The 12,103-nt window shown below is 37.8% G+C and overlaps 1 protein-coding gene across 1 annotated transcript in view; it reads left to right on the top strand.

Moving 5' to 3' along the window:
* Window positions 1–4,743: 4,743 nt before the first annotated feature.
* The window catches only part of LOC125312741, a 28,293-nt gene continuing 20,933 nt past the window's right edge, over window positions 4,744–12,103 (top strand). Inside the window, exons 1-6 of the mRNA XM_048271863.1 lie at window positions 4,744–4,811; window positions 4,991–5,117; window positions 6,226–6,510; window positions 6,607–6,708; window positions 6,830–7,325; window positions 7,606–7,621. Coding sequence (XP_048127820.1) covers window positions 4,744–4,811; window positions 4,991–5,117; window positions 6,226–6,510; window positions 6,607–6,708; window positions 6,830–7,325; window positions 7,606–7,613 — 1,086 coding nt within the window. The 3' untranslated portion in view covers window positions 7,614–7,621. The remainder of the gene's footprint in view (window positions 4,812–4,990; window positions 5,118–6,225; window positions 6,511–6,606; window positions 6,709–6,829; window positions 7,326–7,605; window positions 7,622–12,103) is intronic.

Raw genomic sequence — 12,103 nt, 5'->3', positions numbered from 1 at the left:
TCTTTCCCTTTTCTTTTTTCATCCTCCCCTCCCCACCCCACCCCACCCCACTGTCTTCTGCAACCGTGGACACCTTTATCTTCATTTGCATGATTTATAAAAAGGAAAAATTAGTTACAGCCATGGAAACACCTCCTCCTTCCCCATTTTGGACCTTAGCAAAAGGACGAAAGACAATAAGAGGCACAGCTTCAGATGATGCTAGGATTAAAAAAATGGGCTCTGTGTACTTCATATCTCAATGCACACAAGCAACGTTGAGGTCTGAAAGCCTCAAAAGCAATGTGCTTTTTCTGTACTTCGTACAACCAGCTGGAGCAACTGGTCCTTTTTAAAGTTTCTTTTTTTTTTTGTTCAGGCTGATCGAGCAATGTCCGAACAGAATCAGACCGTTCTTTTTTCTCTAATTTGCGACAAAAAATCATTCATCACGCAATTGATTTTCATCCGTGGGATTGTGATATTAAAAATTCGTCGCTAATTTTGTCGCAAAATTATTCGTCGCAACATAGCGACAAAAAATCATTCGTCGCAAAATTTATTTTCATATTCGGAATTGTGAAACTAAAAGTTGGTCGCTAATTTCGTCGCTAAATTATTCATCGCGAAATTCGTCGCTAATTTGCGACAAAAAAAATCTTTCGTCGCAAAATTGATTTTCATCCGTGGTGTTGTGATATTAAAAATTCATCTCTAATTTCGTCGCAAACTTATTCGTCACAAAATTAGTCGCTGGTTTGCGACAAAAAAATCATTCATCGCAAAATTGATTTTCATCCGTGGTATTGTGATATTACAAATTCGTCGCAAATTTCGTCGCAAATTTATTCGTCGCTAATTTGCGACAAAAAAATCATTCGTCGCAAAATTGATTTTCATCCGTGGAATTGTGATATTAATAATTCGTGGCAAATTTCGTCACAAATTTATTCGTCACGAAATTCATCGCTAATTTGCGACAAAAAAATCATTCGTCGCAAAATTGATTTTCATCCGTGGTATTGTGATATTACAAATTCGTGGCAAATTTTGTCGCAAATTTATTCGTCGCTAAATTTGTCGCTAATTTGCGACAAAAAATCATTCGTCGCAAAATTGATTTTCATCCGTGGTATTGTGATATTACAAATTCGTCGCAAATTTCGTCGCAAATTTATTCGTCATGAAATTCATTGCTAATTTGCGACAAAAAAATCATTCATTGCAAAATTGATTTTCATCCGTGGAATTGTGATATTAAAAATTCGTCGCAAATTTCATCGTAAATTTATTCGTCAAGAAATTCGTCGCTAATTTGCGACAAAAAAATCATTCATCGCAAAATTGATTTTCTTCTTCAGAATTGTGAAATGTAAAATTCATTGCTAATTTCGTCGCTAAATTATTCATTGCAAAATTCGTCGCTAATTTCGTCGCTAAATTATTCATCGCTAAATTCGTCGCTAATTTGCAACAAAAAATCATCCGTCGCAAATTATTCCTCAAATGTCAAACACAAATGAGCTTTATCTCTCTCAAATGTCATATCTCGATGCACACAAGCGATGGTGGGGTCTGAAAACCTCAAAAGCAATGAGCTTTATAACCTTTATCTCTCTCATCGCTGGACTCCACCACTTCATCCTTTCACCTCTATCACACCATCACATTAATTACTTACCCTTCTCTCATTGAGTTTCCCTCTTAATCACTTTTTTGCTTTGTACTTTCTCATCTCTCAACACTCTTTGTTTCATCGTAGAGAGACCATTTAGCCCGAAAGGGCCCTCCCATGGTGAGTTCTTAGGGCACAAAGAGGGAGACCAGTGGACATGAGACATCTCCTCTCCACCTTTGCAAAACCGTCTGCCTTCACCGCCCTTCTCTCCACCACCATCGCCTCGCGAATCTAGCCCAGTGCTCCGCCATCACCGTCCTCGACGTCCCCCAAGCCTACTTCACCTCCTCTTTCACCTCACTTGCTGCCTCTCTCTCGCCTCCCTCGCCGACAAACTCTGCTACCAAGTACTCCTCCAGTTCCTCTTCTCCTCCGACCTCCACCAGATCTCCTCTAACTCGTGTGTGGCGTGTCCGACTCGTTGACCGTGCGTCGACCGTGTGTCGAACGCGTGTCGAGCAGTGTCAAACGCGCTTTGGTGTCCAATACGTCTCCGACACTAACACAGTGACCTCTTGCACGTATCCGTGCTTCTTAGCCTACGACGAACTCGCAATCTCACTCACATATCCTCTGTCTTTCGGAGATCGAAGCCACTCGCCAATAGGTATATTGCTTTTCAACTGGATTTAAATCGATTGATTGGTTTAGATTTGGGTTCTTTGTTTCGACTTTGTTGTTTTCATTTTTGATACCGACGAGGAAATTGGTGAGGCTGGTTCATCTTTGTTTGCATGATGTTTAGTGATTCGGTTAATTATTTACTGTGTTGGGGCTCTGTGTTGTTCTTTTTTCCTCTATCATTTTGCTATGCGGTGTAATTTAAGTGCATCTAGGAAAGAATTGTGATTTTTTTTTTCGGTGGGAGACTAATGATATTTTTTAATTCGGTGATTGCTTTGAGCTTCAGAGAGCACATTTTAATTAGAGAAGATTGCGATTGGTGAGTATGATCAGCCCGGCACTTATGTTTAACTAAAAATTTGCAACTTCAAATGTAGCTTTTGTTAAAGAGTTTGCACTCAGCTTCCCCTCAAAGAAGGGAACAAAATGATGCTTGAATGCTAGAGTAGATATTATGCAATAGTAGTTCCCTTTTCCATGATCATTTGACCCATTATATTTTCTTAAGCAGAGATTATTTACAAAATTGTAGTAATTATTCTTCAAGAAGAATTCTTCTTTTGACATTTGGATGAAACTAAGATTCGAGAGCACTATACTACTCCTATAAAGTCTCTCGGTTCTTTATGCTGATTGAATGTTTACAGATGTCATTGCCATGGAGGAAACTAAAGATTGTTGAACCTTTCTAAAGTAAAGCAGAAACACTACTTAAAGTATTCTAACTTGGTTACGTGTTGGTATGCAAAAGGACTTAGTCGATGAGGTTTCCCTCCACAAACTTTGACACTTTTAAACAAAGGGCAGAGATTGAAACTTTCATGAATTTAATTTGATTGGGTTCAACTGTAAAATTGGGAGTTTGATGTGTTTAATTATGTAACTGGAGGGAGCCTTTGTGTATTTACGTCTTGTATACTGGTAGTGGCCTCTTGGGGAACTTCATTCAGAATTGAAGGGGTTGAACATGTGCTGAAAGTACCTTGGTTTTAAAGTAGGAGTGTCATACATTATGGTGCTCGTTATCCTTCGTTGTTATGCTTCAATAAGTGAGTATCCGCTTCATTAAATATTTAAATTGGGGTTCTTTCTTAAGATCCCTCCATGCTCAAACAAAGTTGTACACACACACTGTATCTGGAAGCCACACATGCTAGTTGCATGTACATGTACACAACATCTACCTTTCTCTACGTAGTGATTAGATGCTTTCACAAGAGTAAAGAATGTTATATGAACATTTTCTATCACCGAATAAGTTCTATAATTAATATGAAGCTGTAATTTATCAATCTCTCTTCTCATCTTTTCCTGTTTTTCTAGTTTCAAATGGTAGGATTTCAATTGGTTTATGTTGTTTTGTTTTGTTATTTGAACAAGTCATTGATATGCTGATGGCATGGTTTTCTTTACTTTTTCAATTTGAGGCTTGAATTTTATGTATAATCGTGCTCATCATGGTTTCGATTAGTTGCTGACTATGTAGCACCTAGAGCTTGGTTGGATTCTTTTTAGCCATTTATTAATTTTTGTGAAGGTAGAATTTGCAAGTAGTCTTGCCTTTGGGTTCGTCTTTTCTCTTGTCTAGATTTTGAATTATGAAAAGAAAAGAGCAGAAGATTTTTATGATGTTTCAAGTATTTTTCCGTGAAAATGTAAGGTCCGGTCCAGCTCCATTTGTTTGGGTTTCTGTTATGCAACACATATGACACTGTGAATCCATGTTCACCATAGCGACGGTTGCTAAATTTTGTAATTGCTATCCTCAATAGCTGAATTGGGTTTCAATGTAATATAGTTTCTTCCTTTAGTATAGGACTCAGTGGATTCTATTGCCCGATGTGCTGTTTTCCCGAGATGTTCCTTATGCTCAAATGAAGACAATCTCTATCCATGATGCTTTAGAATGTGTATCAGTAATTTGATATGTCATGTATAAGTTCCCTTTATTTTTTGTGGAATCCGATGTGGACAAGATTTCAATAGGTTCCTTCGGTGCCGTAGATTGCTATTTATTAGAGGCGATAGCAAGTTTCTTTCATTTTCTCAAGTTTCACTTGCTCTCGGAAACAAAATGGTGAGCTTTATGATGTACAACATTATGTATCCCCGTTACATGTTCTTATTTATGCTGCTATTTGTCTAACCTTCCTATTTGTCAGTATAAACGTGGAGGTCACATGCGTGGCGTAGTTTCACAAGGGAGACTAGCCCCTTCCCCTTCCTCGTCCCTATCCGTTTCCTCTTCCCCTTCCCCTTCCCTAAACCCTCAACAACTAAATGCTGATGGACAACATAGACACATTGGCCCTTCCTCCGTCCCTCAAGAGCATATTAGGGAACAACTTGGACACATGCGAAGTGAATGTCCTTCAGCTCCATCTCCTTCAGCTCCATCCCCTTCGGTTCCATCCCCTTGAGCTCCATCCCCTTCAGCTCCATCTCCTTCGATTCCGCCTTCCATGCAACACTCAAATGATGAGAGAGGTGAAGAAGATAACCGTCTCATCATATACCCATATGGAGATTCGTGAGTACTTCATTTTTTTTTAGTATATATGTAATATTTAGGGTCATCATCCCTTCATTTGAATTTTAGATATGGAAGTCAACCGAATTGTCCATGTTGTAAATTATTCGTATGCATTTACTGACATCTCCTTTTCATTTCACTGTTTCATTGTCCATATCATTCTAACTTGTTTGCAGATTCATGGATGCTACGTACGTTGTGAGGCAACTTAATAAAATAGTGAATAACTATTGGAGGGGGCCATGGAATAGTTACAGCAGCACGCCAAAACAAGTAAAGGATTTGTGGTGGAATGAGTTCAAGGTAAGTTTTGTTTTTCTATTTTCTCACAAACTAAGTTTTTTTTTTTTTTTTGGTTAAGCTCACAATTGGTCATAATCCCGAGAGATTGAGCTTGCTAAAAGGAGGAATTGTTTATAGTAATGCAAGACTGTAAGTTATCCCGATTGGGGGAAGTTAATTATATTATGCATCTATCTACAGAAGCCTTCTAAAAGCACTTGGGAAATCGCCTAAGCCCATCATTACATACTACTTTCAACTGCATTTTTTGTGGAGACAGTTTACATTTGAGGGCTTAACCAATAATTTATAGATTACTCTCATTTTCCTTCTGCTCGAGTTTCATTGGGCAAGTTCACTTTTTTAAGTTCTTCTTCAAGGAAAAATATTGCATCTAATTTACTAAAAATTCCATTGGTATGATGAATGTGTCAAATTTCTTGTGGTTTCATTGCCATGGTGAACTTTTCGGAATCTTAGTTGACTAATGTGCCCGAGCTAAAACTAGTGCCTATCTTAGAAGTTCATGGCACCAAACAAGAATCCTTGGTACTTCAGTGTGTACTTGAGCATATAGCCTTGGTTTCACGACTTTGAGAGTTGACTAGTCTTCCGGAGTTGTTTTTAACTCCTTTCTTTTATGTTTTCTTTATTTAAAAAAAAAACCTATGTTGCTCTAAACAATCAGCTATTGAAGCCTCTTCATCTTAATAGAATAGGAAAAGAGAAGTTCTGATGGAAGTTCACCAAAGACATAAATTCTTTCCCGCGAGCCCTCTAATACTTTATTCATGTGCTTGAGCTTTACCATCTACAAGGAAGACAGGTGCATAAACTGTCCAGGAAATATTTAGTGATGTTTTTGAGAGAGAGATACCTTCCACTCTTGTTGTCGAAGGCTAATATTTACTGGAATTATGACAGTGCACTCAAGGGGTTGTGGATTATTGCTTTTGCTGATCCTACTCATAAGATCACGTATCACTTATCCTCCCGTCGTTTAGAAGAAGTTAATTATTCTGTCTTCCCCCTTGAACCTCAAAACCGTTGGTTTTTGCATCCAAGAAATTACCTCCTCACAAACTAAGTTCGATGTAAATAAAGTCAATTATTTTTCTATTGATTACAGCGGAAGTTCAACTGGAATGAAATGGAAGAGGATGAAGTTAGAAGAATTTTTAAGAAGAAAGCCGGTGATCACATACAAAATGTGATGAATAAAGCAAAGAGAAGTCAAGGGAAGCCGGATTTCATTACCGGTGACGATTGGACAGAAATAAAGAGAATTTGGGAAAGTGAAAAGAATATGCAAAGGAGTGAACAAAATAAGAAGAATCGGGCTTCTAGTTCTCTTGAAGGGTCTGCGACATATGCTGGGGGTTCTATCAACATTGGGGAGCATAAAAAGAGAATGGTAAGTCTATTTAACATGTTTTAATTTAATTTAATTCTGTTTAACATGTTGTAATTTAATTTAATTCAATTACTCATTTATGTTTCAATTTTATAGGCAAATGAATTGGGGACGGAACCGACATATATAGCTACATTTGAACGCACATTTGAAAAGAAAGTTAAGACATGGATCAGCGACCAGGCAAAAGCTATTAAGGTATGTAAAGTTATACTTTTGACTTTAGGGAAACCGGAATGAAAACTGTCAGTGCTTTCATTATTTATGGTAGTTATATATATGAAGTTATTTTATTTTCATATCTATTTTGTTGATGTAGGAAAAATATGATGAGCTTTTAATGAGTACGGCTATTGGTGGTGATGGTGGGGCCGAGTCTGAGCTAGTAGTTGACCATATGGCATTATGGGTGGAGGCATCCGGTGGGATGAAAAGGGGGAAAATATTTGGGATGGGATCCTTGTCAAGGGTATACACAACAAAGGTTACAACAAGTTCATCCTCCGGTGCGGCTATTTCAAGGAGGACACAACTTGATGAACAAGTGACCCAAGAATTGACCCAATTGAGACATTTACTTGTAGAGAAGGATGAAGAAATAAGAGTGGTCAAAGAACAAATGTCACATAAGGATGAGGAGATGAGGGTGGTCAAAGAACAAATGTCACAGAAGGATGAGGAAATGAGAGTGGTCAATGAGCGACATAAATCTCTGGAGTCTCAAATGCAATTGGTCTTGCGACACCTCAACCTAAATCCAGATGAGGTTCCTCCCGTACCTCCCACTAATCAAATAGGTGATGGGCACAATGATGGTCAGATTGCTGCTGATGATGATGATATTGTCCGTCTAATACTTGGATGAACAGCAATGTTTTGGGGTAACTATGAGACACTTGTATGGTGTGCCTTTTTTGTTTTTCCTTTCCTTTTATAGAAATGTTATTGATTTAACGTAATTCCCTGTTTTGAAGTAATCTCTGTTCTTTTGCATGTAGGGTCATTCCTAAAGGTCTCGTGCATACATTTGTATGTCTATGTGATGTTTTAGTAAGGTCTCATGCATACATTCGCTATTTGGTAAGTTGGAACTAGACCAATAAAAGACGACGTATTTTCAAGGGTAAATGGAGCACTGCTGATGTGCTTTTCTCTTTCCTCAACGAGAGTCGTGTACTCTTTGCACATTGTGCGGTTGTTTTCTTTCCATGGAAATAATGAAGTGCGGCGGCATCTAGAGGTACATAGAGTCCTTAATCTATCTACACTTGCTACTACCGGCTTAGCTAGTTTTGCTATATTTTCACTATTTCTAACCTCAGAAATGAGCCTCATTATTCTGCATGCATTGATGCTCCCGTTGGTGGAGTGAATGATCTTGCATTTGCGCAACCCAATAAGCAACTCTGCGTTATAACCCGTGGTGATGACAAAACAATCAAGGTTTTCCATCATCTCACTTGAAGAAGTTTCCAAAGCAGGGGAGGCTTCTTGTTCTTTTAATTTATTTCTTATTTTTTAATTGAAAATGCTGGTGTGGAGTGCGGTTATTAGTACAAAACGGCACATGTTTGAAGGTCTTGAGGCCCCTGTTTATTCTTTGTGCCCTCACTCTAAGGAGAACATTCAGGTTATTTGCTTCCCGCATTACATCTGTATTTCTATTGATGTGATACAGTTTTGTGCTGTTATAAATTTCAATTTAGTCAACATTATATGACACAGTCCAAACGTGCGACAATGCCCACTTGCATGCATGTTCAATTTGCTACTGAATGACATTATTGATCTAATTCTTTCGCAAGGTGTTTTCATCAATCCAGCTTTCATCGAACCATTTAGGCATTACTTTAATAGAGGTGTGTGTTACTTCGTGAAGTGCTAATCTTCTCAAGCCGTTATATGATAAGAGTCCCTCTCTCTTTTGTCAAACAGGCAGCAGCTTATGGTTTGCCAATGGTCGCCACAAAAAATGGAGGTCCGGTTGATATTCACAAGGTATGCCTTATCAATCGGTATTTTTTAAACAATTTTTCTGTGCATATCTTAAATTATTCTTGGTAATATATCTCCATAGTCCGGCAAACTGACCGAAAGGAAAAAAAGTGCGGGTTCTTGACATTGGCCTTCTTAATGATCCCCATGATCAGCAGTGAATCGCCGGTGTAGGATCGTATGCAGCAAAGAACATAATAGATTTGCTTAATAACTTGATGATCGTGGATATGCCAGCCATGTTGGACAAAACCGTGAAAAAGGAATTGGCTACCGTTGAAGCATCCGTAGTTCATGCCATCATGCCGGTTGTTGGGAAGACAGTATCTTCAGCCCTTTTTGAGTCCTTCCAAGTGAAAGTCTAATTCTCTCTTAGCATGAGATCTCCTTTATTTTGATTCCTTCTTTTCTTATTTTGATTCTTCTATTTCTTATGATCCATAGAGGAGTTGGTGATAAAGCATTTAGTCAACTAGAGAAATCAGTTAATTCAAAACTTGAAGCCACAATCACCCAACAAATCCCGGCACAGTTCCAAACTTCTGGCGGGCAAGCTATTCAGGTTAGTATAAGTTTGACCAAATTGTCTTTATAGGGAAATTCTCGAAGGCTCCAAGCTTAAAATTTTACTATGCACTTATTTGCAAAAGTGAATGAGGCTTTAGTACGTCTTTGTGCATTAATTGAAGCAAAGGAGTTTGCCAACTTCTTTTTCTTAAATGAATATTTGTGCTTGTTCATTTTATGAGTGCTTGATTCTTGTTATCTTTGCTTCCGAGAAATCATTTTCTTTTTCATCGGTAAGGTCTTTTTGTAGCTTCTATTTGTAAGAAAAAAGTTTTTTGGCCTTTTGCTTATATCCCTCCTCCTCCTAGCTCTTTTTCCTTTTGCTTCTACCTATTGTGAGGTTTGTACATTTTGCACATCAGTTAATTACCCAAGTTAGTTATATGCATTCATGTCTTTAGATTCCTATATGATTGCATGAAATGATGAATGTCATGCGGGATGCATTAAAGTCTACTTTGGAAGCTTCGGTGATCCCCGCTTTTGAGATGTCTTGTAAAGCTATGTTTGAGCAAGTAGATACTACGTTCCAGAAAGGAATCGTTGAACACACTTCTGCAGCTCAGCGGCATTTAGAATCTGTTCATTCTCCATTAGCACTTGCTTTAAAGGTGTGTAATCTGCTTTCCAACTTTGACTATGTCCGGCATTCTTGCCTTAATTACTTTGATCATTATCATGTCTTGGCAGTTTGTTGGTTGTGATAGGCAAACTTTCCATGCTAGATAAAATGATACTAAGATTAAGACCATCGAAAAGTTTGGGATTGGAAATCTTGTTGAAACCGATTCGGGATCGATACGATGTCCCGAGCGATTTTAGTACTCTTTCTGATTGTGCGAACCTAACTAAAGGAATGTAAAATTTGGTGCAAGAGTGTCCTGTGAGATCATCTCCAAAGATTTGCAGACATATCCGACATTGATTTCTCATAGATTGGGTTAACGATTAGATTATACCTGGACTTTGTTCCGTATTAATCTTACAAAGTGCTCCAAGAAAGCAATTCTCAACCGTAGTCCACATCTCCTTGATGCCTTTCTTATATTTTGTCTTAATATCTAATTGATTTAAACAGTCGGCTCTTGCTTGTTACTTGGATACATATCTTCTTATTTGAGAAAATGCCGAATATAGGCTTCAAATGTATAAGATGGCAAGATCCCTACAAATGTTAACAATCATAATGCTACCCCGTTTTCCATTGGCTATGATTATATGTCTAGAAATGCATTCGGATTTGGGATACAATTGGACTAAATAAGGAATCCCCCGCATTTCATATATTATGTCATTCTTTAGGGCGATCTTGGATAGAAGGTTAAAAAGAGACATGTCCTTTTTCTTAGGGTGTTTGGTGGGGAATAGAATACAATTGGGATTTTGTTCTTTAATTTTTTCAATCGGCTCATACACCTAGGTGCCTCACTAATGAATCTTCTCTTCTTACTTGACAGAATGGACTGAAGAATATTCACCTATTTTTGTGGCCAGAGCATTGCAAGACTTACCTCTCTCGCATAGCAAGTTGCAAGCCCAAGCATCCACAATGGCAAAGAAGTGAGGATGGTCTTGAAAATTCAGAATCCGATTTGCCAAGTGTCCCTAAATTTGAAGTTCTCATTGGACACGGAGAAGACTGAAGCTAGTGGAAATGAGAATTCTATTGGATCCGAAGAGAATACAGTAGATAGAAGGAACAAATTAGAGAATGCTGTTATGACATGGTCCAAAGGTGTTTTAAAGGATAGGAAGACGGGTTTAGTGGAGAAATCCGATAAGAATGCCTACTCTTCCAAATTGCCACTTTTAATTATATTAACGATGACATATTTTTTTGGGCAACGAATTTTGTATTTATTCTTTAGCGACGAATAGTCTAGTGACGAAATTTTATTAATTTTTTAATCTTCTCTAGCGATGAATTTTTCGACGACCGGGCACGAGCAGAATCTCTATTTTTCCCATAAATTAGCGACGAATGTCTATTTTTGTCGCAATTTAGCGACGGAAGTAACCCCTTTCGTCGCAAAATTTCATAACGCCTAATTGCCGACGAAATTGCCGACGAAATAAATTTCATTGCTATTTTCGTTGCAAAATACTTTAGCCACGAAATTTTTCGTGGAAAAAACCGTTACTAAACTTTCGTCGCTAATTAGCAATGAAATTACCAACGAAACTATTCGTCGCTAATCGGTGATGACATTTTCCACAACAAAATTCGTGGCAAATTAGCGACAAATTTTCAATTTAGTGACAAAAATTCAATTTTCCGTCGCTAGATTTTTTTATTTCGACTTGGCGACGAAAATTTTTTCATTGCTACTTTTGTGACAAATCCGAAAATTAGAGACGAAATTGGCCGCGAAAAATTTCAACGCAAATTAGCAACGAAGTTTACCACGAACCATTTTGTCGCAAATTGGAGACGACCTTTGGCCACGAATATTTACGTCGGAAAATAACGACAAATTTTGTCACAAATAATCTCATCGCAAATTAGCGACGAATTTTTCCATGAACAATTTCATTTTGCCACGAATATTTTCGTCGCAAAATAGCGACGAATTTTGCCACGAATATTTTCGTCGCAAAATAGCGACTAACTTTGCCATGAATAATTTCGTCGCAAATTTGCAACGAGGTTTACCACGAATGTCATCGTCGCCGATTAGCGATGAAATTTGCCACGAATGGAGTTGTCGCAAATTAGCGACGAATTTTGCAGCATATACTTTTTGTCGCAATTTAGCGACGAAAATTTTCTTTTTTCGTCGCTAAATTTTGCGACGCCGAATTGGCAACGAAATTTTTTTCGTCGCTATTTTCATGGCAACTTAATTTAGCGATGAATTTTTCTAAGATTTTCGTGGCAAATTTCATGGCTAAATCCTTGTTTTTTTGTAGTGTTTGAAACTATTATCTTGAACTTCTTCGTAGCATTATTTATTATAAGTGAACGAATTGAAGCTTTATTAGGAAAATATTTTTTATTAACTAGGAAAAATATTACCCATTGGCTCATTTT

The sequence above is a fragment of the Rhodamnia argentea genome, chromosome 10, assembly GCF_020921035.1.
Source record: "Rhodamnia argentea isolate NSW1041297 chromosome 10, ASM2092103v1, whole genome shotgun sequence".
NCBI classification, from domain to species: domain Eukaryota; kingdom Viridiplantae; phylum Streptophyta; class Magnoliopsida; order Myrtales; family Myrtaceae; genus Rhodamnia; species Rhodamnia argentea.
This window is presented reverse-complemented; position numbering and strand designations above follow the sequence as displayed.